The 26,581-nt window shown below is 44.2% G+C and overlaps 1 protein-coding gene across 9 annotated transcripts; it reads left to right on the plus strand.

The window, feature by feature from the left end:
• Positions 1-567: 567 nt before the first annotated feature.
• On the plus strand, positions 568-23,880 carry Med21 (mediator complex subunit 21). Of its 9 annotated transcripts, none has more exons than XR_015685604.1 (6): positions 568-643; positions 5,537-5,651; positions 6,324-6,424; positions 11,459-11,556; positions 16,563-16,665; positions 23,723-23,880. XR_015685604.1 is itself a non-coding variant. In XM_087657786.1 (4 exons), the coding sequence occupies exons 1-4, from the start codon at positions 602-604 to the stop codon at positions 11,471-11,473; spliced, it is 273 nt and encodes a 90-aa protein (XP_087513912.1). In that variant the 5' UTR covers positions 568-601; the 3' UTR covers positions 11,474-13,215. The 9 variants fall into 9 exon arrangements, 2 of the variants coding, with proteins under 2 accessions (XP_087513912.1, NP_001101365.2); XR_015685602.1 differs by lacking the exon at positions 23,723-23,880 and adding an exon at positions 17,157-17,623; XR_015685600.1 differs by lacking the exon at positions 16,563-16,665.
• The last annotated feature ends 2,701 nt before the right edge of the window (positions 23,881-26,581 follow it).

Consider the following 26,581-nt stretch of genomic DNA (forward strand, 5'->3'; position numbering starts at 1 on the left):
CTCCTACAGAATTAAAGCACAAATCTAGTCTCCAGTGCGGTAAGCACCTCCTACCCCAAACTAACAAGCCACCCTCTTCTATCCTTTTTTGATTGCCTGGACAACGTTACTATCTTGGGTTTAAATGTTGTGAATAGCTAACGTGTGTTGTGGCTAATGGTTGTAAATGGAGTGTATGCTTTGTGGTATACCTGGAAAGTAAAAGTAAAAAGTGTTCCAGATAATGCAAAACAAACAAACGATCGAAAACCAAAACTCCTCACAGACAAAACATGTTCCAGGACAGCCAGGACTACACAGCGAGGCACAGCCTCAAGAAAGCTAGCAGGAGGGAGGAAGCACGGTCCCTCCGCAGGCTCCGTCCAGCGTCTCCGCGAATTTGGGGCGGCTCCGCCTGTACGCGTCCCGCTCCGGCTCGCCAGCCCTGAATCCTACCCGCCTGACCTAAGCAGGCCGCAGCTAGCTCCGCCCCTCCCCGGCAGCGTGCTTCCTTAACCACGCCCCTCAAGGAGGGAGCCCTATGATTGGCCCACAGCCGTCATAAATTGGCCAATCGCGCGCTCTCGGGGAGCTTTTGCGCACCGCTGCGTGCGCGGAGAACATGGCGGATAGACTCACGCAACTGCAGGACGCTGTGAACTCGGTGAGGGCTTTCCTCTGTTCGCCAGCCTTTCTTTCTTGACGGGAAGAGAGGAGGAAGGGGCGAGGCGAGGCTCCGGGGAGCGTACAGGTTGAGGTCACCGCGGACGGCGCGCCCGGGAGGCCGGGGTCTCACGGAAGCCACGGGGCTAAGGAGACAGGCCTGCCCTGTGGGGGGACCCGGCCCGGCGGCCTGTCCTGAGAGGAGGCGCGACCCGCCGGTCTCTCTTGAGTGGGGTTGGACCCGGGGCCTCTCCTGAGGGGAGGTGGGAACTTGAGGAGGGGAACGAGTGGCCTGCACTAAGGATGGGACCGGACGGCTTCTCCTGAGCGGAGATCCTCGGCCAGGTATCCCGGAACGCGAGTACTCTAGTCCCAGGGATGCTTCTGGAACCTCTTTTGTGGGGCGGGACAAGCTTAAGCACTTTTGTGTATAATCCCTCACCCGCGTTTCAATTTGCCAAATGGATCCCACCTGTGATCGAACTCAGGCGGCTGAGACAGGAGGATTGCAACGAGCTCGGGGCCAGCCCGAGCTCCAGTTTGATATCCCATCTCAGAAAACAAAACAGAAAAGACCACAACAAAGTGTTGAGTGTTTGTAGGTTGGTGTATGAGTGGCCAGGGGGTGAGGTTGCTTTGGCCTTTAAAGGATGTGACTCCTCCGCTCTTGGCCACTCTGTCCCCAATAGTTGGAGAGTAACATCTTCTAGAGGAGTCTAGAACCTGGTTTCTCCATTTCTTTGCACTTGTTTAAGTCTGCTTTAGGGTCTTCCCTATGAATGTACACAAGGGATTTTTTTGTTTTGTTTTGAGATGGTTTTGCTGTGTAGCTCTGGCTGACCTGCACACCATGGAGACCAGGTTGGCAGTTAAAAACAAGAAAACAACTTGAGAATCATAAAATCCACAGCAAAAAGCTCCTGAAAACTAGCTTTTCAAACTCTATCCCCTCTGACTGTTATTCTTGCTAAATATACATGAATGGGAAGCTAAAAAAATACCGAGCCTGAAATGGTGACCCACACCTTTAATCCCTGACACTCAGGAGGCAGAGGTAGGCAAATCTGAGTTTGTGGCCAGCCTCAAAGTGAGTTCCAGTACTATGTACAGCCAGAGCTTTGTAGACAGACACCGACTCAAACAAGAATTTAAAAAGTACTTCTGCTTATTTCCATTAAGAATGCAACAGTTGTCCATTGGTAGTTAAAAATCTCTTCATGTCATTGAGGTTGAGTTTGATGTGGAAGTGCCTACAGAGTAGTGTATGCCTGCTGGAAAAAAATCCTAACACCTAGTCCCCTGGCCAGTGTTTTCCTTACAGGGATGTTATAACTTGACTTCTCGGTAATACATCACTTTGAGAGTGCTTTGAAATTGCGAATCCACTAGTAGGAAAACTAGCCTACTTTGTGCACATAAAGTGGTCTTAAAGTTGAGGGGCTATCTCTTAAATAAATGCTGATGAATTCGACAAGGTACGTTCTGTTTTACAAAGATTCCCTGAGCTACCAGCCAGCCTCTCCCTAGAAAACACTTCTTTGTGATTGCTTTACAAATCTTAATAAGGCTGTGTAGGAGCTTATCTCCTAAAAATGCATGCTCATGTAGGATACAACCATCTTGACTTATCATAGGTGGACTGGTAATCGAGTTAATATGGATGTCTACTGAGTCCATAGGTAATGTGTTTACAAAGAACTAGTCAAGGAGCTTACAAAGATGTCATAAACTCAAGAGACTTTTTAGATGATGCAAACAAACCCCATATGTGGCTAGGGAGTTAGAGTGAATTGTTTTCAGCTCTTAAGAGCTAAAGTAGATCGGAGCCTAGAGCGATATTAACTGTTTGGAAACTCCATGAGTACAGAAGCTATATCACGTTCATCTCTATAATATTTATGTGCAGTACTTGTCGTAGGGCTGGTTTTTCAATAAATATTTACAGATAAACAGTGATTCTTGAATGAACTTACAGAACAGGACACATGGCTACTGGATTGAAAAAGTTTCATTTGTATTTTTCTTTCTTATAACAGTGCTGCTAAGTAGAATACAGCAACTTAAAAAGCCACCCAGTTATCTTTTCAATGACAATTCAGATTTTTGTCATTGAAATAATAGTAGCAAAACAATGGAAATGTTTACTGATTGGAAGTAGTAAATGAGGTTTCAGAGTTAGGACTAGAGAGGACTGTGTTTAGTTTTGAATGGTGTGAACTAATATTCTCAAATTACTTAAATTCAGTGTTTTTTAGCTTTGCTTCTTTTGAGACAGAATCTTTTTTTTTTTCCCCTTCTTTTTTCTTTTTTTTTTCGGAGCTGGGGACCGAACCCAGGGCCTTGCGGTTGCTAGGCAAGCGCTCTACCACTGAGCTAAATCCCCAACCCCTGAGACAGAATCTTATTATATAACTCTGGCTGGCATAAAACTGTCCACGTAGTCCAGGCTAGCTTCAAACTGACAGAGATCTGACTGCCTCTGTCTCCGCCTCCCACATGCTGAGATCCATCATGCCTCAACAAATGAATTGTAAGCAACAATGTTACAACTTGAGTCTTGAATACATTTCTGATAATTTACAGTAAAAAACATTTTTTTCATGTAGTACAAACTGGCCTCAAACTTCCTTATGTAGTTGAGGATGGTGACCTTGAACTGCTCTTCCTTGCCTCCCTCCTCCAGAGTATTGGGTTACATGTATATGCTGTTACTCCTAGATTTTTCTTCAGCGCTGGGGATCTAATTAAAGCATCATGCATGCTAGTCAAGCATCTACCAAGCTGTATCCTTAACCCTCCTATTTCTTTATACTTGGCAACTGCTCTGTGCTTCGTACATTACTTTTTTGTTGTTAGCTTTGGTAGATATATTTGCCAGCCAGATTTTCTCAATCTCAAACTACCACCTTTTAAGAGCACTTATTTTTAGCCAGGTGGTAGTAATGCACACTCTTAATCTCAGCACTCTGGAGGCAGAGACAGGATGTCTGAGTTAAAACCAGCCTGGTCTATACAGAGTGAGTCCAGGACAGCAAGGGATACACAGAGAAACCCTGTCTTGGGCAGTAATTTTGTTTGGAATAAGTTTGGCGTATATATCTCAGTACTTATAAAAGGAAAAGGAAGATTACTCTTGCTTGGTTTTTTTTTTGTTGTTGTTGTTTGGTTGGTTGGTTTTGGTTTGTTTTTTTTCTTTCTTTCTTTTTTTTTTTTTTTTTTTTTACTTTCTTTTATTGAGACAGGTTCTCATGTAGCCCAGGTTGTCCTCAAAAACATCTCTGAGGATATCCTTGAAATTCTCATCCTCCTGCCTCCAGGTCCTGGGTTTACAGGTGTGTGCTACCACCTACAGTTTAAGCAGTGCTATGGATCAAACCCAGGGCTTCATGTATGCTATGTAAACAACCATCTGAACTCTGTGTGTGTGTGTACAGGTGCATTTAACCTGTATACATTTATGTAGAGGCCAGAGTTATCTGAGGGTATTTTTCTTATTTATTTATTTATTTATCTATTTATTTGTGTATTTATTTATGACAAGGACTCTCAGTGAGCAGAAAGCTCACATTTTCAACTAGATTAGCTCTCCAGTGAGAACCTAGGGTCTCTGTTGTGGATACAGGGGAACCAACTTTGTGTTTGGTGGTTTTGGTTTTAAAAATTAGCATATGGGACTGGAGAAATGGCTCAGCAGTTAAGAGCTTAGCTGTTCTTTCAGAGCATCTGGATTTAACTCCTAACATCCACATGGTGGTTCACAACTATCTAAAACTCTAGTCCCAGATGATCTGATGGCCTCTGTGGGCACTGAATGCTCATGGTCCTCATACATACACACAGACAAAACACTCATACACATAAATAAAATCAGCATAAAAATGGTTTAGCGGCTGGCAGAGTGGCTCAGCTGAGTAAGTAAAGACTCTGCCCCTAGATCTGACCTGATTTTGAACCTCAGGACCCACACTATAGAAGAAAAGAACAGACTCTTACAACAGTCATTTTTGCAATTCAAATTGACTTTGTTGTCTACTAGTTCAACCACTTTGGTGTCTTAGGATTTGTTTGTTGAGTTTGAAGGAGACATTTCCTTCTTTCTTTTTTTAATATGTATGATGATTTTTTTTTCTACATGTGTACCATGTGGGTGCCTGGTGCCTGTAGAGTCTAGAAGAGGACATTAGGTCCCCTGAGATTAGAGTTATGGCTGTGAGCTGCCATGTGGGTTCTGGAAGTTGAATCCAGGTCCTCTGCAAAAGCAACCAGTGCTCTTACCCATTCAGCCCGTGTTTTCTCTATTGCCGTTTGCGTATCTGCTGGGATGGAGAGAGCTCAGTCTCCAGAGCCACTCAGAACAAATCATTTACAGCTGAGTCTTTGGTTTTCTTGTAGTACAACCCTGGCTGGCCTTGAGCTCAGAGATCAGCCTGCCTCTGCCTCCCAGGTGCTAGCATTAAAGGTGTTAGACGACATAACCTGGCTTTCATGTATTTATTCCTTAAGCTAGATTAATACCAAATTTAATTTACCTAGATTCATATTTGTTTGTATGATTAAACCATTTAATCCAAACTAGATGTAAATAAATCCCTGAAGAGTGGGTGTTTTAGCTGCAGCCTGTGATACTGGGCTCATTTTATTTCAGACTATCCCTTTGTCTGACTGGTTTGTATGGAGAACATTGTTATGAAGAGGTCGTTGCCATTTTTGGTTCTTTTTTTTTTTTTTTTTTTTTTTTTTTCCGGAGCTGGGGACCGAACCCAGGACCTTGCGCTTCCTAGGCAAGCGCTCTACCACTGAGCTAAATCCACAACCCCGGTCGTTGCCATTTTTAATAAAATCCTTAACATTGACAGATCTTTGTAACCTTGACCTTTTTTTCCTTTTGCTCAAGCTTGCAGATCAGTTTTGCAATGCCATTGGTGTATTACAGCAGTGTGGTCCCCCTGCCTCTTTTAGTAACATTCAGACAGCAATTAATAAAGATCAACCAGCCAATCCTACAGAAGGTGAGCTCTGCTTAGTTTGACTGGCATTTTTTTCTACAATTTATAGCTTGTTTGTAAAAAATGTGACTGTGATTAGAGTATATTGCTCTAAGTTTTGCCATAGATTCTTTATTTATTTATTTTTTTTACATATATTTGGTGTATATGTGGGTGTGCCCACCATAGCATGCACACAAGAGATCAGAGGATCTGGAGTAATTCTCTCCTTCCATTATTTGGGTTCTGGGTATCAAACTTCGGTCATTAGACTTGGTGGCACGTGCCCTTATCTGCAAAGCTCTCATTGGCCCAGGAATGACCTTATCAGTGTAATTCATAAGCCGCATAATTTTACTCATGTCCAATAAAGATTGCTACCTCCTTAGAGGAAAGTGTGTGTGAGTTAAGCTGAAGTTTGCTTGTGTGACCTTAATAAGAGAAACATCTCATCTATGGATTCCTTTCCTTAAAGTACCAATGTGTTGTCCTAATAAATAAAATGACGTGTTATGCTAATTCCCAATTTGAAGTAATATTAAATGTATGAATAATATTGACATGCTAAAATTATACTTTCTCAATTGGAATTATCATATAGAAAGCTTAGCTGAGCTTTTCTAGCTTTATTAATCGTATAATTTCTCCTTACGAAAGTGTAAGATTCTGATCGTTTAGCTTGATGTTCTTCTTCAGAGTATGCCCAGCTTTTTGCAGCACTGATTGCACGAACAGCAAAAGATATTGATGTTTTGATTGATTCCTTACCCAGTGAAGAGTCTACAGCTGCTTTACAGGTAAAACTCTTCTGATAAATTACTAGTAGTAGAGAACTTTGAATTAGGAGGTTATGATATTCAGTTTAATATTACATTTTAAATGGGAGATATTTGAGTTTTTATTTGGTTTTGTGAGTTTTTTCTTTTCATTCCTTTTTTTTTCTTTTGTGGTCAAATCCAGAGTCTCACATACTAGGCAGACACTCTTGTCTCTGAGCTATAACCTCAGGCTTACTTGGGAGTATTGTTACTGTGAGCTAGCACAGCCTCTGGAAGACTGTGCTGTTGGGTTGTCCAATTTTGACTTAAAAGGTAAGGTCAGGTGTGCTTGCGGTGGTACCGATGTTGAGCAGTCTCATCTTCGGCAGACGCCCACCTGACTTTAACTAGCAAAGATGAGTGGAAATGGCATTCTGAACGTGGAACAAAACAGTGTCTTCAAGAAGTGCTAGCAGAGCAGCTATATATACACTCCTGAATGTTCTCATTGAAATTGGACTTAGGATAACTCAGACAGAAAAATTAGGTTGATAGAATGCCTGCCACAATGATTGGAAAGGCATTCTGATCTTAAATAAACACTTGTGTTTAGTGTCTGTCCAGTTAATCTCTGAATGCATTAACATTCATGTCCTCCAAAGGCTGCTAGCTTATATAAGCTAGAAGAAGAAAATCACGAAGCTGCTACGTGTCTAGAGGATGTTGTTTATCGGGGAGACATGCTTCTGGAGAAGATCCAAAGTGCACTTGCTGACATTGCACAGTCACAGCTGAAGACCAGAAGTGTTACCCATAGTCAGTCTCTCCCAGACTCATAGCATCAATGGCTGAGATGTGACGGAGAAGAGAACTGTTTGAATGGCATTAAGAATGCCGCATCAGATGGAAGCCCTACGGACAGCTGTAGAACATCATATGCTATGACGGTGTTGCCTTTTTAAGCTAGTTTTCATTGTTTGCTGTTTTCACTCTTGATAAGTAAAAGACTTTACAATTATAACGGAATCATCTTCAAACATCATTATGCCATCGTTTTTTATCTGACTAGAATTTTCAGGACAGATACTGTACTAAGGTTCATGATATAATTAAACAGATATACAATAAAGCTCTTTGCTGTTTTGTGTATGTGGTTTGTTTGTCCTTTTTTGTGCAGTGCGGAGATGGAACCCAGATCTTGTGCATCTTGTGTATGCTAGGTAAGCGCTTTGCCACTGGGCCATATTTCCCCAGTTCTGACTTTTGTAGTACCATTGTAGCCATCCCACAGGTCAGAGGACCTCAAAGGCAGGGATGGGTTACATTTCAAGTTAGATAGGCGTCCTGCCCACCTCTCCAGAGGTGGCGCCGTGCTCATTTGTGCTCATTTGTACTCCGAGCAGAAGTTTCTGAAAGTGTTTTAGAGAAAACAATTCGAGCAGACAGGAAAGTCATCTGTTCATTGGTGGGAAGCTTTCTCTTCCAAAATGTCACACATTCCAGTTTGTCTCTACCCTTGTCTTGACAAAGACATTTTTACTCTCCATGGAATTCCAGTGTTACTGTGAGAGATTTTTATCCTAAACCATGTTTAAATAATTTTAACCTACATCCACCATCTTCTTAATTTACATGTCTTCATAGTGAATTACATTTCTTGAACTCATTCTCTGAACCTGAAAGTACTTCTGATATTTAGAAAGTTTTATTAGGTTTATTCATTTTATATGTTTTGCCTGCATTTATATATGTGCACCATGTATGTGCTTGGTGCCTTCAGAGGATGGAAGGATATCACATCCCCTGGAGTTGCAGGTTTTTGCACACAGGCTGTGGGTGCTGGAAATTGAAGCCTGGTCCTCTGCAGGACCAACAAATGCTCTTACTCCGAACTGTGTGTCTGGCCCTCTTTCTGATCTTACTAATGAATAAACCTTTACTGTTATAATTTAATCAGTGTACTTCTACTGTACATCAGTATGTGTACACACATAAATGATATCTCAGTATATACGGCAGTAACAGTTTGTTCTTTCCATCTCACTTGAGTTCATTATCACTGATATTTTTATCAGCATTTGCAACTGGGATTACTCATCCACTCTTGGATCTCACTGTCTGTTGATGTCCAGAGTCTTAGGTTTCTGCTTGAGAAAAGTATCCAGAGCATTCTGATCCATCATTTCCTTTGGAATCAAGCTCTCTACAGTTCTTGAAAAATACTGTGTTTCAAAGTTCAGGAGCACCAGCCCTGGCTCTAAAAGTTATAACAACCTACTGGTTAAGCATAGACAGTTTTTAACTATTGATTTTTTTTTTTTGGCTATAATACTTTCAGGGACACTTATTTTTTGTTAAATCTTATAAAACCTGTCAGAATATTGCCCTTGTTTATGGGGTTTGCTCCTTATCTCCTCCTGCTCTACTTTCCCCACCACTCAATTGAATGTAAGGTACCATTGCATAGTGAACATCTTTTACTACCATTCCTGACAGCAGCCCTTGGGGTCTTCTAAGGATGATGTTCTTTTCAACCATGATTTTTAAATTTATTTCTATAAGTGTTTGCCTGCATATTTGTCTGCCTGCCATGTGTGTACCTGGTGTCCCCAGAGGCCAGAAAAGGGTATTAGATCTGGAACAGGAGGTGCAGATAATTGGAAGCCACCGTGATAGGCACTGGAAACTGAACCTAGCTCCTCTAGGCCAGTGCTCCTAACTGCTGAGCTGTCTCTCCTATCCCAACGATGACCTTTGAAGAGAGAGAGTCCTCTGAATCCTTCCAGAGGATATGGGGTAGGCTGTACACAAGTAACTAACGTCTCTATCTCCTCCAGTCTTGTACAGAGCCCTTCTCTGTACACTAAGAATGTTTTGGCATCTTACTTCCATGAACTCATCCTTCTGATGAGATAACGTTTTAAGAAGCCGCGAGACTACGTGTGGAAGTGAACTTTCTCCATGGGCTATCATTTACTACAAGACATTTAGGAGCTGGAGAGATGGCTCAGCAGTTAAGAGCACTGGCTGCTCTTCCAGAGGTCCTGAGTTCGATTCCCAGCAACCACATGGTGGCTCACAACCATCTGTAATGGTATCTGATGCCCTCTTTTGGTGTTCATAAAGAGCTGTAGCATACATTCATAAATTAAAAAAAAAAAAACAAAACTTTCATTTAGTGGTATCAGAACAAATCCAGATTTCTGTCCCCAAGGGTCTGTCCCCAAGGGTCTGTCTGTCCTATTTTTAATTGTACCAAGATTACTAGTGAGGTAGGTTCAAAGGAATATAGCCATGAAAGTAAGGCTTACAGGTCTCACAGTAATGAGTGGTTTGGTCAGGGAATTGGCACACTCACAAAACTCAAAGAGCTGGGGGGATGTAAAGGACCAAAAGAAAAAAAAATGTAGGATGATGTTATACAGGTGAAGGCAGGTACAAGATAGAACGAGGCCTGTCATTGGATGAGAAGGAAGGATGAGCTGGAGAAAAGTTTGAGGGAAGAAGAGGAGACTGGAATGGGAAGGCAGGAGAAGCCACGGAGAGAACATGGAGGCTGATGTTAAGATTCCACTCTGCACCTTTACAGGTTATAAATATTCTTTTATTTATTTATTTATTTATTTATTTATTTATTTATTTATTTATTTATAAATGTTCTCCCTGTGATGTTTGTGAGCAACCATGTGGTTGCTGGGAATTGAACTCACGACCTATGGAAGAGCAGTCAGTGCTCTTAACCTCTGAGCCATCTCTCCAGACCCCGTTATGAATATTCTTAAGGGATGGATGTATACAGGGCTTTGTATGTTTAGGTGGGCAATTATATCTTATCAATTGGATCAGAGATTATTTTTCTTTTTCTTTTTTTCGGAGCTGGGGACCGAACCCAGGGCCTTGCGCTTTCTAGTCAAGCGCTCTACCACTGAGCTAAATCCCCAACCCCTGGATCAGAGATTATTGTGTTGTGTGTTCTTTCATGTGGTGATTTAAGAGAGTATGTGGCAGCCGAAGACACTAGGCTGCCATGGAATTGGGATGTATATTTCTGGCATGATGGCAGCCTGCCCTGGGAACTGGATGGGCAGAGAGATTGCTGCCAGGCTCAGAGAGAAGCCTTTGGCAGTGTGATATGGGATGGAGCAGAGCAGGTGAGAGGCTTTGCTGACTGAGATGAAGATATCTACAGATACCTTGGGCACTACAGTGCTGGACCTAGTATGGGATAAAAGACAGTTTTTTTTTTAATAATTTTACAGCAACAAAGTAATGTCATCCTAAAGATGTGTACAGACATTTTTAAAGATTGTGACAAGTGTGGCATGGAACAAAACGTAAAGGAGAATGTTGTGAAGACTGCTGCTTCTTAGGCTTGCTGCCTGTGTAGAAACTGCACGGAGCCAAGTCCCTGATGCTGTCTGCTCACTGAATACTTTTGTGCTTCAACAATTGGAACCCATAACACCTTGCAGCACTAGCCACTGCCTTGTCATAGAACTCCTTGCATCAGTCAACTAGCCATGGTAACATTAAACAGATATCTGTAGTACTATGGCAGGGCTTGGTGACAAACACCTTTAATCCCAGCACTTAGGAGGCAGAGGCAGGCAGATCTCTTGAGTTCCAGGCCAGCCTGGTCTACAAAGTGAGTTCCAGGATAAACAGAGCTACACAAAAACCCTGTCTTAAAAGCATGTATGCATCATGTAATACTAGAAAAAAAAAAGTCTTGCATGTCAGCACAGACACTTCATGAAGTTAGAGATTTTTATTTGTATTTTTAGTGGTGGTAGTGGTGTTTGAAACTAAAAATTGAATCCAGGGTCTTGTGCTTCCTAGACAAAGACTCTACTTCTGCCTATATCCACAGAACTCTTTTTACTATTAATTTTGAGATATCTCACCAAGTTGTCCTAATCTCACTGAGCCCAAGCAGGCCTTGAATTTGCCATTTTCTACATCTCCCAGTATATAGCTAGAAGTAGCTCGGAGTACAGGTCTATACTGCCAGGGCCAGCTGAAGTTTCTGATTTCTTATGCAAGTTTCTTTGTTTGTTCTATGTTTTGAAACAGGGTCTCTCTACATAGCCTTGGCGGTCCTGAAACTCCTCTTGCAAGAGCAGCCGTCTCTCTGGTCTCAACAATGATGTTTGTTTTTAAAAGACTTTGAAGTGAGTGTACTCTAGATCCTTCCAGAGAATATAGAATTGTCTGTCTGTCCATATATGTATGAAGGAGATCACAGAATGGAAATCTTAGGACTTGAGAGTGTGATATGATCCTCTGTTGAAAAATCATGTGGAATCCCCAGCTCCGAAAAAAGAAAAAAGAAAAATCATGTGGAAGCTGGCCCTTATACTAAATCTAACTCCAGGATTGGGGAGACAGAGGCCTGCCTGGACTACATAATGAGCTTCAGGACAGCCAAAGATATCTAGGGAGATTAGCCATCTCAAAAGGAATTATCAAAAATACCCCACCCCTCAACGAAAGGGGAGGGGGTCTAAATATTCTGTGGGATAATCGGAGCTCTCTAAACTGTATCCCAATGTCATGCAAATCTGACAGATTGTCACTTTGTTCTCCCTTAGTTGACTGTTGATATTTAGTCAAAACAGGGTCCATCACCTTACAAGGCTTCTGTCTTGGTGCTCTTTCCTCTGTACCTGGTCATCCTGGGGTCAGCTTTCTTCTTATTTGTATAAAAGAAACCACAGGGGGTTGGGGATTTAGCTCAGTGGTAGAGCACTTGCCTAGAAAGCGCAAGGCCCTGGGTTTGGTCCCCAGCTCCGTGGGGGTGGGGGGAGGGGTAGGGGTGGGGGAAACCTCAGAGACCATTCCTTACTAGAGGAGGCAACTCATCCCTGTTGCCCAGTCTCCTCCAGCCCTTGCTTCTGCTGTTTGTAATCCCGTGGCTGGGCTTCCTACACTGCTACTGCTGTGCTCCTAGTAACTAGAACAGAGCCTGACATAGCAGCAATCAAGCCATAAAAGTCAGTCAAAGGTTAACCAGGGTCTACTAACTGGTATGTTTTATTATAGAGCATAGCTAGCCACCAAGGCACAAATAATTATTCCTAATGCTTAAAGCTTCCTGAGATCATAGAGAAAAGGGCACTGTGATTCTTTCAGGGCCCTAAGTATTGCACAAAAAGTAGAGCACCATTCTCTCTTTTGAATATAAATAAAGACATAAAGGAAACATTAGCAGATTGAATCATGAGTTCTATTAAATTGGGGTGTGTAGTGAAATGGCTCATGGTTAATAGTCCTTGAGAACAATGTATAGATTTGGCTGGCCTCAAACTCAGAGATCTGTCTCTACCTCCCACCTGCTCACATTAAAGACATGTGCCACCATGCCCAATTGTAATAATCTGGGGGGGTGCTCTCTGCTTCCTGACTGCATGCAGTGTGACTGACTGGCTGCCTGAAGCCTGAAGAAGCCCTCGCCACCACGAGGTGCTAAGATTGTGCCCCTGAACAGTGAGCCAAAACAAAGTCTTCCTTAAAATTTGTTTTGATTTTTTTGAGACAGCATCTTGTTGTGTAGCCCAGGCTGGCATGTAATTCCTTGTGTAGCAATTCAACACCTATCAGTCCTACCTTAGCTTCCCAAGTACTGGAATTAAAGTTCTGTTTTTTGTTTGTTTGAGGCAGGCTTTTTGCTATGTTGTGTTGTATACAGGCTGTCCTTGAACTCACTATGTGTAGCCCAGGCTAGCCTCAAATTTTTGATCTTCCTGTCCCTGCCAATAGAGTACTGGAATTACAGACCCGCACTACTACACCTAATTATCAGCACACCAATAAATAGCAAAGAAACTTGGTATAGTAGCATATGCCTTTAACTCCACCACTCAGTAGGAGCTCTGATCAAGGCCAACCACAGTGAGACCTTGTCTCAAAATAAGAACAGCACAAAGCGACCTTTATGATAAAGATCTAAAAAGGAAAAAGGAGTGGTCAACTCTGTACCCCTGAAAAACTCCCTAACTCCTCCTGATGAAAACTGTGCTAATAACAGTTTGGGCAGGAAAAGCAGCATGTAAGAGTGGATCCCATAGAAAGTGTTGACATGGTGCCACGTAGATCCGAGAGACCCAGGGTGCATCCTTTGTCTCTGCTCTCAGAACTGTAGCCACGGATGGACTAGGCTCTCAATGCACAAGAAGAGTGGCAGACAGTGGGAGTCCTTGTCCTGTTCCCCTTGGCACTTCTCTTTCATTCATTCCCAAAGAGGGCTCACCAGGCTCTGTTCGTGGACCACAAACTCTTAAGTCTCCGCTGGGGCTGTGTGGAGACCTGGGGAGAGGAGGGAAGCAAGCCTTTGTCCGTTGGTTGGGTCAGCTCAAACTGATGAATTCAAATGGACCTGGGCCAAGTAGCAGCTAGGGAGACAAATACAACCTTGTGCTTGGAGGCTAGACTTAGCCTATTCCTCTTCCCACCGTGGAGTTTCCCTTGGTGAAACTCCAGCTCCTTGGAGACCATTGTTTGCATAGTCTGATACCTGAAGGGAGGGACACAGTGTCTCCCCGTGCAATATCTTCCTTCCTGCCAGATGGTAACAGTGCCAGGGGAGGAATGGTCTCCAGGGAAGAGATTTCATGGCTCTGACCACGTGTCAGAAGCTTGCAGGAGAAAATGGAGGAGGTGGAGCCTAGACTATGGGGGGGTCAGTGACGCACAGGACCACAGGAAGACAGAGCTGTTGCGGGCCACTGGTCCTCATTATTTGTTCCTCATCCCTATGTGAACATTGAACAGTCTTTCTCCACATCTCACGGTTATTTGTGTCCTTAATTGTCCTGCTGGGGATGAGTGGCCAAGCCCTGCGGTGCTCTGACTCCGAGAACTCTGGTAGCCCTGTAAAGCATAAGCGCCATGCATCAATAATATTAAATTAAAGATCAAAGTGTAGCACTGGTGATAGAACACTGAGAGCATTGGAAAATGCTGACGAGGACATTCGCGTAACACTTCGTTAGGTGTTAAAGAAATTAAACCAGAGTTAAAACTTACCCACAAACAATGCGCCAAGCTAGAGTTTTGGTAAGTTTTATCGTGCATTCAAAATTGGTCTTTGGGGCTCAGCAATTAAGAGCATATAATTAAGAGCTCTTGTAGAGGACCTGAGTCCAGTTTTGGCAGCTCAAAAATCACAGATCCAGGAGATCAACACCCTTCTCTGGACTCTCTGGAAACCCGTATTCACACATGTTCACAAGTGGATACACACACACACATTCACAAGTGGACACACACACAGTTAATATAAAATAAATCTAGCTGTGTATGATCACACACACTTTTAATTCCATCACTCAGGATGCAAAGGCAGGCAGATCTCTGTGTCTGGGCCAGCCTGGTCTACATTATCAGTTTCAGGCCAGCCAGGGATACATATTGAGACTCTGTCTTAAAAATAAAGATATTTTTAAAATTTTTGTCTTTGAACTCTCATTTTGCACAAAATATAAGAAAAGCCAATTGCCGAGATTTGATAGTGATAGTCCAAAATAAAATTTACAGGCCGTTTCACTGATAAATTTGAAAAAATGCCAGCAAATCAAACTCTTTGGCAATTAGGGAATTGAATACCTGACTGAATCAATGTTTAATCTTAGGAATGAGTGCATGGCAGCTTTACCTTTAGAAAATAAGTAACCTTATATTTGCCAATTTAGGTGTTCGTTTCTTTTTTCCTTGCCTCAAGTTTATTTGTAAAAACAGCACAGGACGCTGGTCATCTGCAAATAGTGTGTAGGTGGTTGTGTCACAGCAGTCCGTCTGTCTTCACACTGGCAGGAGTCTTTTCTATGGGGTCTTCACAGGGGCCTGTGCACCCTTAGGAGCCTGGGCCTTAGCTGGAGCCTTGGCCTCTGCCTTGGTTTGAGACTTGGGCTTTGGTTGGCAGAGCCTACGACCCTTGGCCGTGTAGCTTAGAATCCTCTTCCCATGCATGGGGTGAGCATCGATGAAAGCTGAGTTTGTGTCTGGGGCCCTTTGGCTTGATGGCCTGAGGCTTCACCAGGGCCTTGATGGCCTCTGCTCTGCACTCACTGCCTTGGCATTGCTGGCCTGCATCTTCTGCAGGCCTTTCTTGCTGTCTTCTTGGCAAAGTGCATGTTCCTCAGGAACTTGGGGTCAACCCCCTTAAGAGAGTCATATCTTTGTGACCAGGGTTTCTTTTTTTTTTTTTTGGTTCTTTTTTTTCGGAGCTGGGGACCGAACCCAGGGCCTTGAGCTTCCTAGGTAAGCGCTCTACCACTGAGCTAAATCCCCAGCCCCGTGACCAGGGTTTCTTGATGCCATTTCTTTTTTTTTTTTTTTCTTTTCTTTTTTTTTTTTCTTTTCTTTTTTTTTTTTTTTTTTTTTTTTTGGAGCTGGGGACTGAACCCAGGGCCTTGTGTTTGCTAGGCAAGCGCTCTACCGCTGAGCTAAATCCCCAACCCCTCTTGATGCCATTTCTGTGCCGTTTGTGGGACTGGTTGTGTGTGGTGCGGTTCTTGGAGTTGGCCATGTCTGCATGGTAACCCGCGGCTCCTGCAGCGCCTGGGACCAGAAGAGAAAGAGAAGATATTCATTTTTTAAAACTAATATTCAGTGATCACTTCAAAATACAACAATGTATTTTGTAACTCATGAAATCGTTGATCCAGTTAAATATGATAATGCAACTTAAAACACTAATAGATTAGAATGAGAGTCACAATAATCCATCCTGATGTGGACAAGTATTTTTTTATATTTTTGGTTGTGAGCCTAGCCTTTAACAGCTGAGCCATCTCTCCAGCCCGACAAGTATTTTTTAAAAATCTATCAAAAAACTTTTAGTAAAGAAGAAACAGTATTTTAATACATAGAGTGTAGGGCTAGTGAGATGGCTTAATGGCTGCTCTTCAGAGTTTAAGTCCCAGCACCCCCATGGTGGCCCACAGCCATCTATAATTGTAGTCCCATGGGATACAGTGCCCCCTTCTGGTGTGTAGATGTACATGCAGACAAAACACCAATATACATAGATTATATAAATAAGTAGATACTTAATAAAAACAAAGTATAAAGTATATGTGTAAACCATAACACATTTCATACTGCAAGGTCAGATCCATTCTTCAGAAGCCCAAGATCTAGATACGGTAATAACCACATCTGTTTCTCTTTGTGCCAGTGACTGTCACCAAGACTTTAAAGCACAAAACAAGCTACAATTGCAATATTTTTGAAAGTGAAGAAAAACTTATTTAAAGCCAACAGAAGGAGCCTGATGTAGGGTGAGTGCACCGGGGAGGCTGAGGCAGGAGGATTTCAAATGTGAGGTAAACTTGAGTTACATAGAGAATTACATAGAGAATTTTGTGCAACCAGGGTTGTATAGGAAAATTTCAATCTCAGAAAACAAAAAAGTCTTCAGTACCATTAACCACAAGGATTCAAAGAAAAGCTGGAGAGTGGTGGCACATGCTGTTAATCCCAGAACTCAGGAGGCGGAGGCAGGCTCTTCTCTGAGAGTTTGAGGCCAGCCTGGTCTACAGAGCAAGTTCCAGAACAGCCAGGGTCACACAGAGAAAAAGCAAAACAACAAAAAACCTTCCATATCAAGAAGACCACAAGAGGGCAGTTTGACCTTGAGTTTGAGCCCTACCTGGGGCCCTGACAGGAGGCTGTTTCCTCACTGAGGATGCCTGGTTAAGCTAGCTTGGTAGCAGTAGCAGCAAACTGATTTCCCTGAAGTCTAACAGAATTGATCTTATGATTCTATTAGAACCAGTACCATCCTGGAAGCGGAAGCTCACGCACAACCATCAAATATTCATTTTTTCCTTTTAACATGAAAACCAAAGTGTGCATACACATATTGGTGACAAGGAATTTTAAGCCTGCCACGGAAAGGTTAAGCGCTAGGACTGAATGCAGTGTCACATAGGGCACTCGACACGTGAAGTTACCTGAGTGCACATACAACGCGTACCCAAATCTCGCAGTGTATCGCTTCAGTGCAAGGGACGTCTAACATAGGATCTGCACCTCTCTGCCAGACAACGCTCTCTCTGGCGGAACGCCGCTCTCCAGAACGCCGCTCTCTCTGGTGGAACGCCGCTGGTGGTGTGCCTTCTCTGAAGCTTTTTGGCAGCGGATGTTTAGAAACCTCTTCATTGCTTTGCTGTGTTTTTGTCAAAAACAATGCATGCCATCAAAAAAAATAAAAAATAAAAAATCTGTGTGACTCTATACCCATTCGTCTGATCTATGTAAAATCTTCCAAAGTTAGGTTTGAAACCTTTCATTGAAATCTAAAATTTCAGTTATAATCTGTGTGTGTGTGTGTGTGTGTGTGTGTGTGTGTGTGTGTGTGTGTGTACACATGAACGCAGGTATCCTCAAAGGTCAGAACAGGACTTCAGATTCCTCAGAGCTGGGCTAGAGGCAGTTATGAACCGTCTGATGTGGGTGTTGAGAACTGAGCCCTGGTTCTCTTAGCTACTGAGCCATCACTCCAACTCTCTACATAGCCCTGGCTGTCCTGGAACTCACTATGTAGAACAGGCTGGCCTCAAACTCACGGAGGCCTCTGCCTCGAGAGAGCTGGGATTAAAGGCATGTGCCACCACACCCAGCTCCAGGAGAATATTTCTTAAAGTTTGGTTCATGGACCCCTGAGGCTGACACATCGGACTCTTGATAACAACACTAAGACTTTGTCTGCCCTTCTCACCACGCTGGTGTTCACACTAATGGTAGCGGTTGCCCTTTCCTGTCAGGTGCCGGGATGGTTGACACCAGGCCAACCATTTTTATTGTGTAAATAGTATAGCTGTGAAGGTTGTCAGTGTACCTAAACCTCAAGGACCTTTGAAAGAAGTGTGGCAGGCATCTTTATATGACCCAGCATAAGAAGGACACAGATTCCCTGTGGGCCCAAGGATAGTACGGTGATTAGAAGCAGAGAGGCTATGGTGTGGAGACAAGACAGTTCTCCAGCTGGCTGAAACCACAAGGAAGACAGAAAATGTTGTGAACCAAGAGGACACTGGCCATGGAGGGATGCAAACATTTAAACTGAGAGAAGGGGAAAGAGAAAGGGATCCACACTTGGTGGTTTCCTTTGTCCTAATTTTGAGAAGGAAATATCGAAGCTGTAGAAAAAGTCAGAAGAAATAGTGTTAGTATTTAAAGATGTATTTATTCTTATTTTATGTGTACGGTGTCTTGCCTGCCATGTGCCGTGTGCATGCAGTACCCACGGAGGTCAAAAGAGAGCATCAGATCCCTAGAACTGGAGATGATTGTGAGCCACTGTGTGGGTGTTGCAAACTGAAACCGGATCTTCCCCAAAAGCAACAAATGCTCTTAACTGCGGAGCCATCTCTCCACCCCCAGTATTAGCATTTATTTTAAAGCAGTGGTTGAAAAAAATTTCCCAAGTCTTAGCGTTAAATACCCAAACCAAATTCGTCATTGTATTTTTTTTCTTTTGGAATATACTTTATTTTGCTGTGTATATGTGTGTGCAACTGTGTGGGGCATTTATACCTGTGGGCGCAGTGCCCTTGGAAGCCTGAAGAGGGCATCAGATCCCGTGGAGCTGGAGTTACAGATGGGTGGGAGCCACCAGTGTGCGTTCTGGAACTGCAAGAGCGTCAGGCATTCTTACCCGACGAGCCATCTTTATAGCCCCGTTGTACATCCTTTACAGGCGTACATTCTCAGAAAAGAGAAAAGGAAAACAGCAATTTTGACTACAAACCCACTTGATGAAGCAGTAAAAATTCTGCAATTTGGACTTGTGCCCACATATCCTTGAGACTCCGTGGGATTAGTGGTGGAATATCCTTGGGACTCCGTGGGACCCGTGGTGGCGTACGCACCCACAAAGAACTTCTGTAGTGACGGCTTCCTTCACACACTGCTGTGCATTAGTGACTGGCACAGGTTGGTCAGTTGTGATTAGGTAATGTCACACAAGCAACTAATCCTGTCCCTTTGAGGGAGTGTATCTGTTGCCAATGATAAAATTTTAGCTTTCAGGTAAAAAAAAATTAAATAAAGTTTTAGAAGACGTGCATTCTTTCTGTGAATGTGACAGTTTCCTTACACCTGGAGATGTTTCTGATAGACGGTCAGCAATAATACAATAGCAGTGTGTGAAAGCCTTGTTTAAAACTCCAGGCATTGTGGTGCCTGCCTGTCATCCCGGCACTGGGGAGGCAGAAGCAGCTGAGCTCTGTGGTGAGATCCAGAGAGGGCTGACCTGTATGGGGAGACCCTGTTACAAAGAAGGACATGGACAGCCATCTAAAATGGAATTAAAGTCTTCTTCCTGGCCAAGCATGTGGCACATGCCTTCCCGCACTCAGGAAGCAAGGATAGGAGAACTATTGCAAATCTGAGGCCAGCCTGGTCTAACATAACAAGAGTCAGTCTAGCCTGGGCTATACAACAATCCCTGACTAAAAAATAATTACAGATTTCTCTCTAAAATGCTTATTCAGATCTTTTTCACAGACTCCAACCAAAGCAATATGTTCTGTTATAACTGACAGAAAGCAGGAAAAGATACCACAACCCAGCATTAACAAAATCTTTCTGTGCTCAAAAATTATTTGTGTGGGAAATAAAGTTTATCTGTTTCTACAGGGTATAGCTTATTGTTTTTAACTAAATAACACCGATTTTACCTTCATTTTACATGCTTAGATGCTGGGACTGGAACCCAGGGCCTCGTGCTTGCTGGGTAAACTTTCTCCTGCTGAGAGAGTTCTTTGCTCCTTGTTCTCCCTCTTGTAATCCCAGCTCATCGTAGTTGGAAGTTCGAATTGTTGGAATCTCACAAGAAGAATTCTGAGGATGCGAGGGGCTCATACCAACCACATCAGCCTGCCCGTGTGGAGAGAGATGCCTTCCTCGGCAGAACTAGCCAAACCCTTCACAAGTTTCTGTTTATTATCTGGAGTCAAGATGGGCAAGAGTCACATTGATTCCCTTCTTGTAGCTCTGGGGACAGAGGCTCTTGGACGCCAGCCAAGTACTCTGCCTCTGGGCTACCTCTAGCACTCTTTTTGACGGGGACTCAACAAGATCATCTGACGTCGAACTCATCCTACACTCCAGGCAAGCCTTGAACTTGTGATCCTCCTGCCTCAAGCTGGGATAAAGGCTGTGCCTCCTGGCTCAGCTGGGAGACTCCAAGTTACAGCATTCTTTGGCCAGAGCTAAAAACTTAAAGTAGCCTTTAGATAAAACAGTTGTGTTAATGGTTTTTAAATTATGGTTCTCACTCAGCACACAGTGAAGGCATTGCTATCGAAAACAACTCTCTTCCAAAACCAAACAAAAACAAAAACAAAACAAATTCCAGTAAAGAGTAGCGACAGGCACTGCAGCTACAGAAGACAGTGGAGCACCGCGGTCCTGACCCAGCTGCCGCGGTGACCCAGTGTGGTCTCTGACACTGGCTCCTTCCAAACGCTTCAGCATACAATGTATCCCTCTCTTTCTCCAGAGTGTGGCTGCAGAAGACATCTCCCCCACCCAGGCTAACACTTTATTTATTGCATGGTTTATTCTCAGCCCACCGGTTTGCGCTTGTTACTTCTCTCTCTCTCTCTCTCTCTCTCTCTCTCTCTCTCTCTCTCTCTCTCTCTCTCTCTCTCTCTCTTTTTCCTTTTTTTCTTTTTTTTTCCGGAGCTGGGGACCGAACCCAGGGCCTTGCACTCACTAGGCAAGCGCTCTACCGCTGAGCTAAATCCCCAACCCCACGCTTGTTACTTCTAACAACAGCCACTGCACAGGAATTTAGAAAGCCTTTTCCAGGTCCGAGATGGAAGTTCATTGTCAGCCCCCCCCCCCCCCGCCCCCCAACCTCCCTTTTCATTTTAGCTAAATAAAGCAATGGAAGAGTTGCCAAGGCATGCACGCTGCGCAGAGTTCAGGACTTGTGTGGTGATTCAGCAGTGACTTTTACCCTCACGGTTTTCCGGAAAACCAGTTACCGAGAAAACCAATATAGCGTTGGCTTTGAGCCCAAAAGGCATGCTGGGATGATGAAAGGCGGGGCCTTACCATAGGCCTCCTGTCATCTTTTCCTTAAGTTTGGGTCCAGGGATTGCAAATGGTAGGCCAGTGTTCGGTCATTGAGTAAACCCCCTCCCCTGCCCCAGATGCTAGTGTTCTAATCGTTGCTACGTACCCTTCTAGGTCTATACATCGCTGATTTGTCTCCTTGAAAAGCTCTATACTAGAAAAGGCCTGAGCCTGACTGGGCCCCTTTAAGTGATGTGTACTGGTTAAGTCCCATCCTACTCCAGCTATAAAATAAGAATAGTGCCGAGTCATCTCACAGAATCATGTGGCCTGTATCAATAATATATACCCAGACGCTAAGAGATTAACAACCGCTATTTAAAATTTTTAATGTTTGTTTTTTACTTGAGGCACGCATGCGCCCCAGCAAGTAGAAGTCACAAGACAACTTGGTGGAGCCTGTTCTCCTTGCACCTTGTGGGTCCTAGGGATAAACTCAGTCATCAAGTTTTGTGGCACCGGTCTTTACCTGCTGAGTCATCTCAATGGCTCAATGCCGTTGTTTATAGTTGTTTTTCTTTTATTCTTGACCCTCCCGACAACCTTAAGAGGCGGATATGCCTAAAGGTGACCCTAGTCTTGGAAGCCTCGCCCGGGCTTCTCACAGCACTCTGGGAGATAAGCAGAAACCACCCATTTCTCCGAAGGGTGGGATCGTATAACTTGACCCTACACTGTCTGAGTCCCCATTTACTCCACTCAGAGGACTCTGAGCCACCAGCCTGTTCCCTTTCTGAGCTCCCTCTCTTGCGCTCTCCTCTTTATCCATTGTCTACTCAGACGCCAGGTCCTAGCGACTCCTCCCTTATACATTCCATTATTTATCAAGTGGGTTTTCTCTGCCGCTACCCGGCAGTGGCAGCGCAGGCCTGGGGGAGAGTGTGCCCACTATGGGACCGAGTCCGTTCTTAGTTTCAGCCCAGCACTCACAGTATGGCCCGGCACTTTAGCGTCTCATTCACCATTGGGTCCCTGTTTTGCCCTGTCAGAAAATCAGGGTGCCTTGACCACTCTGTTTTCCGCAGAGGGATTGGGCCACGCAGAAGCATTGGACATCCCCAGGCGCTGATAAAGATGTTTAGGTTGTGGTTGCTGGTGTCTGTGAGACATCTCCACAGGGGTCGTAATGAGAATGGAAGACCCGCCCTAAATGTGGGTGGAGCCGTCTCGTGGGCTGCAGTCCAAAGAAGAGGAAGTGAGCATCCTTAAGTTGCTCCTCAGGCATCTTGTAGCAACAACAAAGTACCCAACAATCTTCATGTAAAGTCCTCTCCTGACCCTCCGCGACGGACCGCCCTACACTACCCCTTTCTCCTCACTAACTAGATGAACACTTCTCAACCTTCCTTTTGCTGCTACCCTTCAATACAGTTCCTCGTGTTGTGGTGACTATTAAATTATTGTCGTTGCTACTTCATAACTGTAATTTTGCTACTATTATGGATCAGGATGTAAATTAAATATCTGTGTTTTTTGATGGTCTTAAATGACCCCTGCGAAAGGGTTGTTTGTGGGTCGAGACCCACAGGTTGAGAACCACCGATCTAGGAGCTTGTGGTGAAGCCTTGTATTAAGTATGTATTCCTGGTAAATGTGTGGGATCTCTTTGGATCCCAGTGAACTCCAAACCAGCATGCCTTTATGGAAACATCTTTAGGGTGACTCCAGTCACACATTCAAAGCAATATAGGATAGGAATGTCACATCTCTGCCATCCACAGGACATTTAGCCACTGATGGAAGAAGAGATCCACAGGGCAAGAGATCCCACCCGAATTAGTGTCATCCCTCAGGAACCAACCTCTCTCATAACAACCTCAGAGCCCTGGCTTTTGTCATCACCAAGGCTGTCCAGCTAAAGCAGTCACCACCCTCAGGGAAGCTAACAGCTCCACAGTCTCCACTCTCCATTTACAATGCCTTTTTACTCCCACCCTCAGCCATCCAGACGCAATTTGAAATCAGATCGCTTTAACTACACGTACACTTGATGAGTAGCCCTGGTCCACTGAGCTCTAATCAGGGAGGCACCGAATAGGGTCAGTAGCTGGAGGGTAAGCTGTTGGTTTTATGAGCTCTTTACTTAGAGTGTTCCCACACTAGCAGGTGTTGCTATGGTTGTGTGTTGGTGTCTTTTCTGCCTCCATGATAAAACAAATACGCCATCTCATATTGTGCAAAAGTACTGTTTTGTGAGTACAGCTTTTGCTTGACCTAGTCTCAGTGATTAATCGAATGCCTTTACAGTATAAAGAATGAGAACCCACGCTGAACCTTGATGCAGTCAGAGGCGGGAGATAAAGAGAACAAACAGCTTCGCTTGTTTTTAATCTGCGCTTCCGGAATCTCTGTGGATTCTTGTATGGTAGATCTTCTAAATAAAAATTTTGACCTCTTTTGTGACACATTTTTCAATATTTCTTTAAAAAAAAACACACACACACACACCTTTCCCAGTGTCTTAAAACTTTGAAAAAGTATGAGAAAATTTCTGTTATGGTAAAACAAAATTTTTGTTCCCCCTGGAAAGTGGGTCATCTTTGAGGCCTTTTCCTCTTAAATCTGAGAGCACATTCAAGCAATAGAGCTAGAAAGTCTACCACCCAGTGGGGAAACTCCGAATCAGAACAAAAGGAACAAGCAGCTGACAGGCTGGCCGCATGGGTTTTAGCAAGGCCTAAACAGGTATTTTTAGTGTTTAAAGGGTTAACACTTGGATCAAGAGAGCAGAGATTGTCTGTCCACAGAGAATCATGGACCACCGACTTCCTCAGCTCCATTTTTTCCTCTCCATGCTGCCCGGTCTGTGACCTTTGGATTTCTAACATTTAGTGTGAAGAGGAAGGCCCACCTCCTTGGTGGCAGAAACGAAGCTGAAATGGCAATGTCTGGCATCTCCTGAAGAGTTCAGGTGAGTCACCGATGAGATTGGAAGAATCCAACAGCAGAGTCTGAAGAAAAACACAGGTGCGCAGAAGAGAGGAAGCCAGAAGTACCTGGTGCAGGAGAGCCACTCCGGTGACAGAAATGGAGAGATGACAGACCACACAGCCCTCTTTCCGCTCCCCCACCCTTTGTTGAAAATAGACTCTTTTCTCATAGGATATATCCTGATTATAGTTCCCCTCCCTCTACTCCTCCCGGTTCCCCCCCACCCTCCCTCCTCTCCAGACCCACTCCCTTTCTGTCTCATTAGAAAAGGACAGGCTTCTCAGAAACAACAGCAGAACACAACACAATAGGGCTGTAACTCCTTCAACGTAGCCATCAGCCTTCCCTCATGGATAATTCCCTACAAATTTAGCTATTCGCTCAATTGAAAAAACATAATTAAAAGTTATTTTGTCTCCCAGGGACCACTTCCGTTCTCAGGTTTGGTGTAATGAACTGTTTTTAAAACATGGATGGATTAGGTGCTAGGTAGGGAGGAACCCTCTGAGGTCCCAGTGCTAAGGGAGCTGAGTCTGAGAGACTCTGGAACTAGCCTGGGACACACAGCAAAAGACCTGGGAAGTGGGAGGCTACCAGACCTCAATGGGGATGACATTAGCCGAAATGCTCAACAATGGGGAGAGAGAACCAGAAGAGACCATGTCCAGTAGGTAGATATGCCATCAGTTGAGGCAGGGGGCCACCAATCAATCTTCAAAAAAAATTTAACCCAGAATTGTTCCTGTCTAAAGGAAAAGCAGGGACAAAAAATGGAGCAGAGACTGAAGGAAAGGCCACCCAGTGACCAGGTCAACTCGGGATCCACCCCATGTGCGGGTACCAAACCCTGACACTATTACTGATGCCATATTGTGTGCGCAGACAGGAGCCCAGCATGGCTGTTCTCTGAGAGGCTCTACCAGCAGCTGACTGAGACAGATGCAGATACTTACAGCCAACCACTGAACTGAGGTCAGGGACCAATATGGAAGGGTTAGAGGAAAGACTGAAGGACCTGAAGAGAATTGCAACCCCATAAGAACAACAACAATATCAACTAATTGGACCCCTCAGAGCTCCCAGAGACTATATCGAAAAAAACAAGAAGCGAGCACGGGCTGGTTCATGGTCCCCAGCACATGTGTGGCAGAGAACTGCCTTGTATGGGCTTAGTGGGAGAGGATGTGCTTAATCCTGTGGAAACTTGATGCCCTAGGGAAGAGGGATACTGGTGGGGGTGAGGTGGGAGTGAGTGACAGGTGAGGGAGCACCCTCTCAGAGGTAGGGGAGGGGGAGGGAGTGAAGAACTCTGGGAGAGGGGACCAGGAAGGGAGACAACTTTTGGAAGGTAAATAAATAAAATAATTTTAAAAAAATGAAATGATTGAATAAAGAAATAATCCAAGTTTAAAAAAAATGTGAATGGGGATAGGTAACATCCAGATGGGTGGGTGGGTGGGTAAGGAAGAGAGCTGCCAAGCCTGGTGACCTGAGTTCAATCTCTGGGAGCCATGTGGTCAAAGGTGAGCACCGAACCCCCGCCTCGCCTCCAGCTGTCACCTGACTTCCACTCATGTGCTATGCCCCGCCCCCATCAGTCACTCACAGAATGCATGAATGTGAAAAGGGCTTTATAAGCATGGATAGGAAATGTTCCCAATGGGCTCGTGTGTTTGAACATATGGTCCCCAATTGGTATCATTGTTCTGGGAAGTTATAGAACCTTAAACTGTGGTCAGACTCGCAGAACTAGGTCACAGGAATGGGTGTGGGTGGGTGTGGCTTGAAGGCAGTACCCATCTCTGGGTTTGGGCCAAGCACCCCTCCTGGTCAGCCACAGTGCAAACAATTCTCAGCCCCTGATACCACAGATCTAGTGGTTCCACCATACTGACTGTGGCATGATGCCTGCACCCCTGATACATGACCCAAAATAAGTCTCTCCTCCCTCAAGCTGCTTCTGCCAGGAACTTTGTCATGGTGATATGAAAAACAAGTAACACAGATAAAATAAAGCAACATTAAGCTAGTTCTTCACAAGTCACCTATAACTGAGAACGAGAGGCTAGAGAGGTGGTTCAGCAGTTAAGAGCACTCGCTGGGAGTGCAGAGGACCCAGGGTTGGTTCCCAGCACCCTCATATTGGCTCACAATCATCTGTGATGCCCCCTTCTG

Source organism: Rattus norvegicus, chromosome 4 (genome assembly GCF_021556685.1).
Source record: "Rattus norvegicus strain SHRSP/BbbUtx chromosome 4, alternate assembly SHRSP_T2T, whole genome shotgun sequence".
Classification (NCBI taxonomy): Eukaryota; Metazoa; Chordata; class Mammalia; order Rodentia; family Muridae; genus Rattus; species Rattus norvegicus.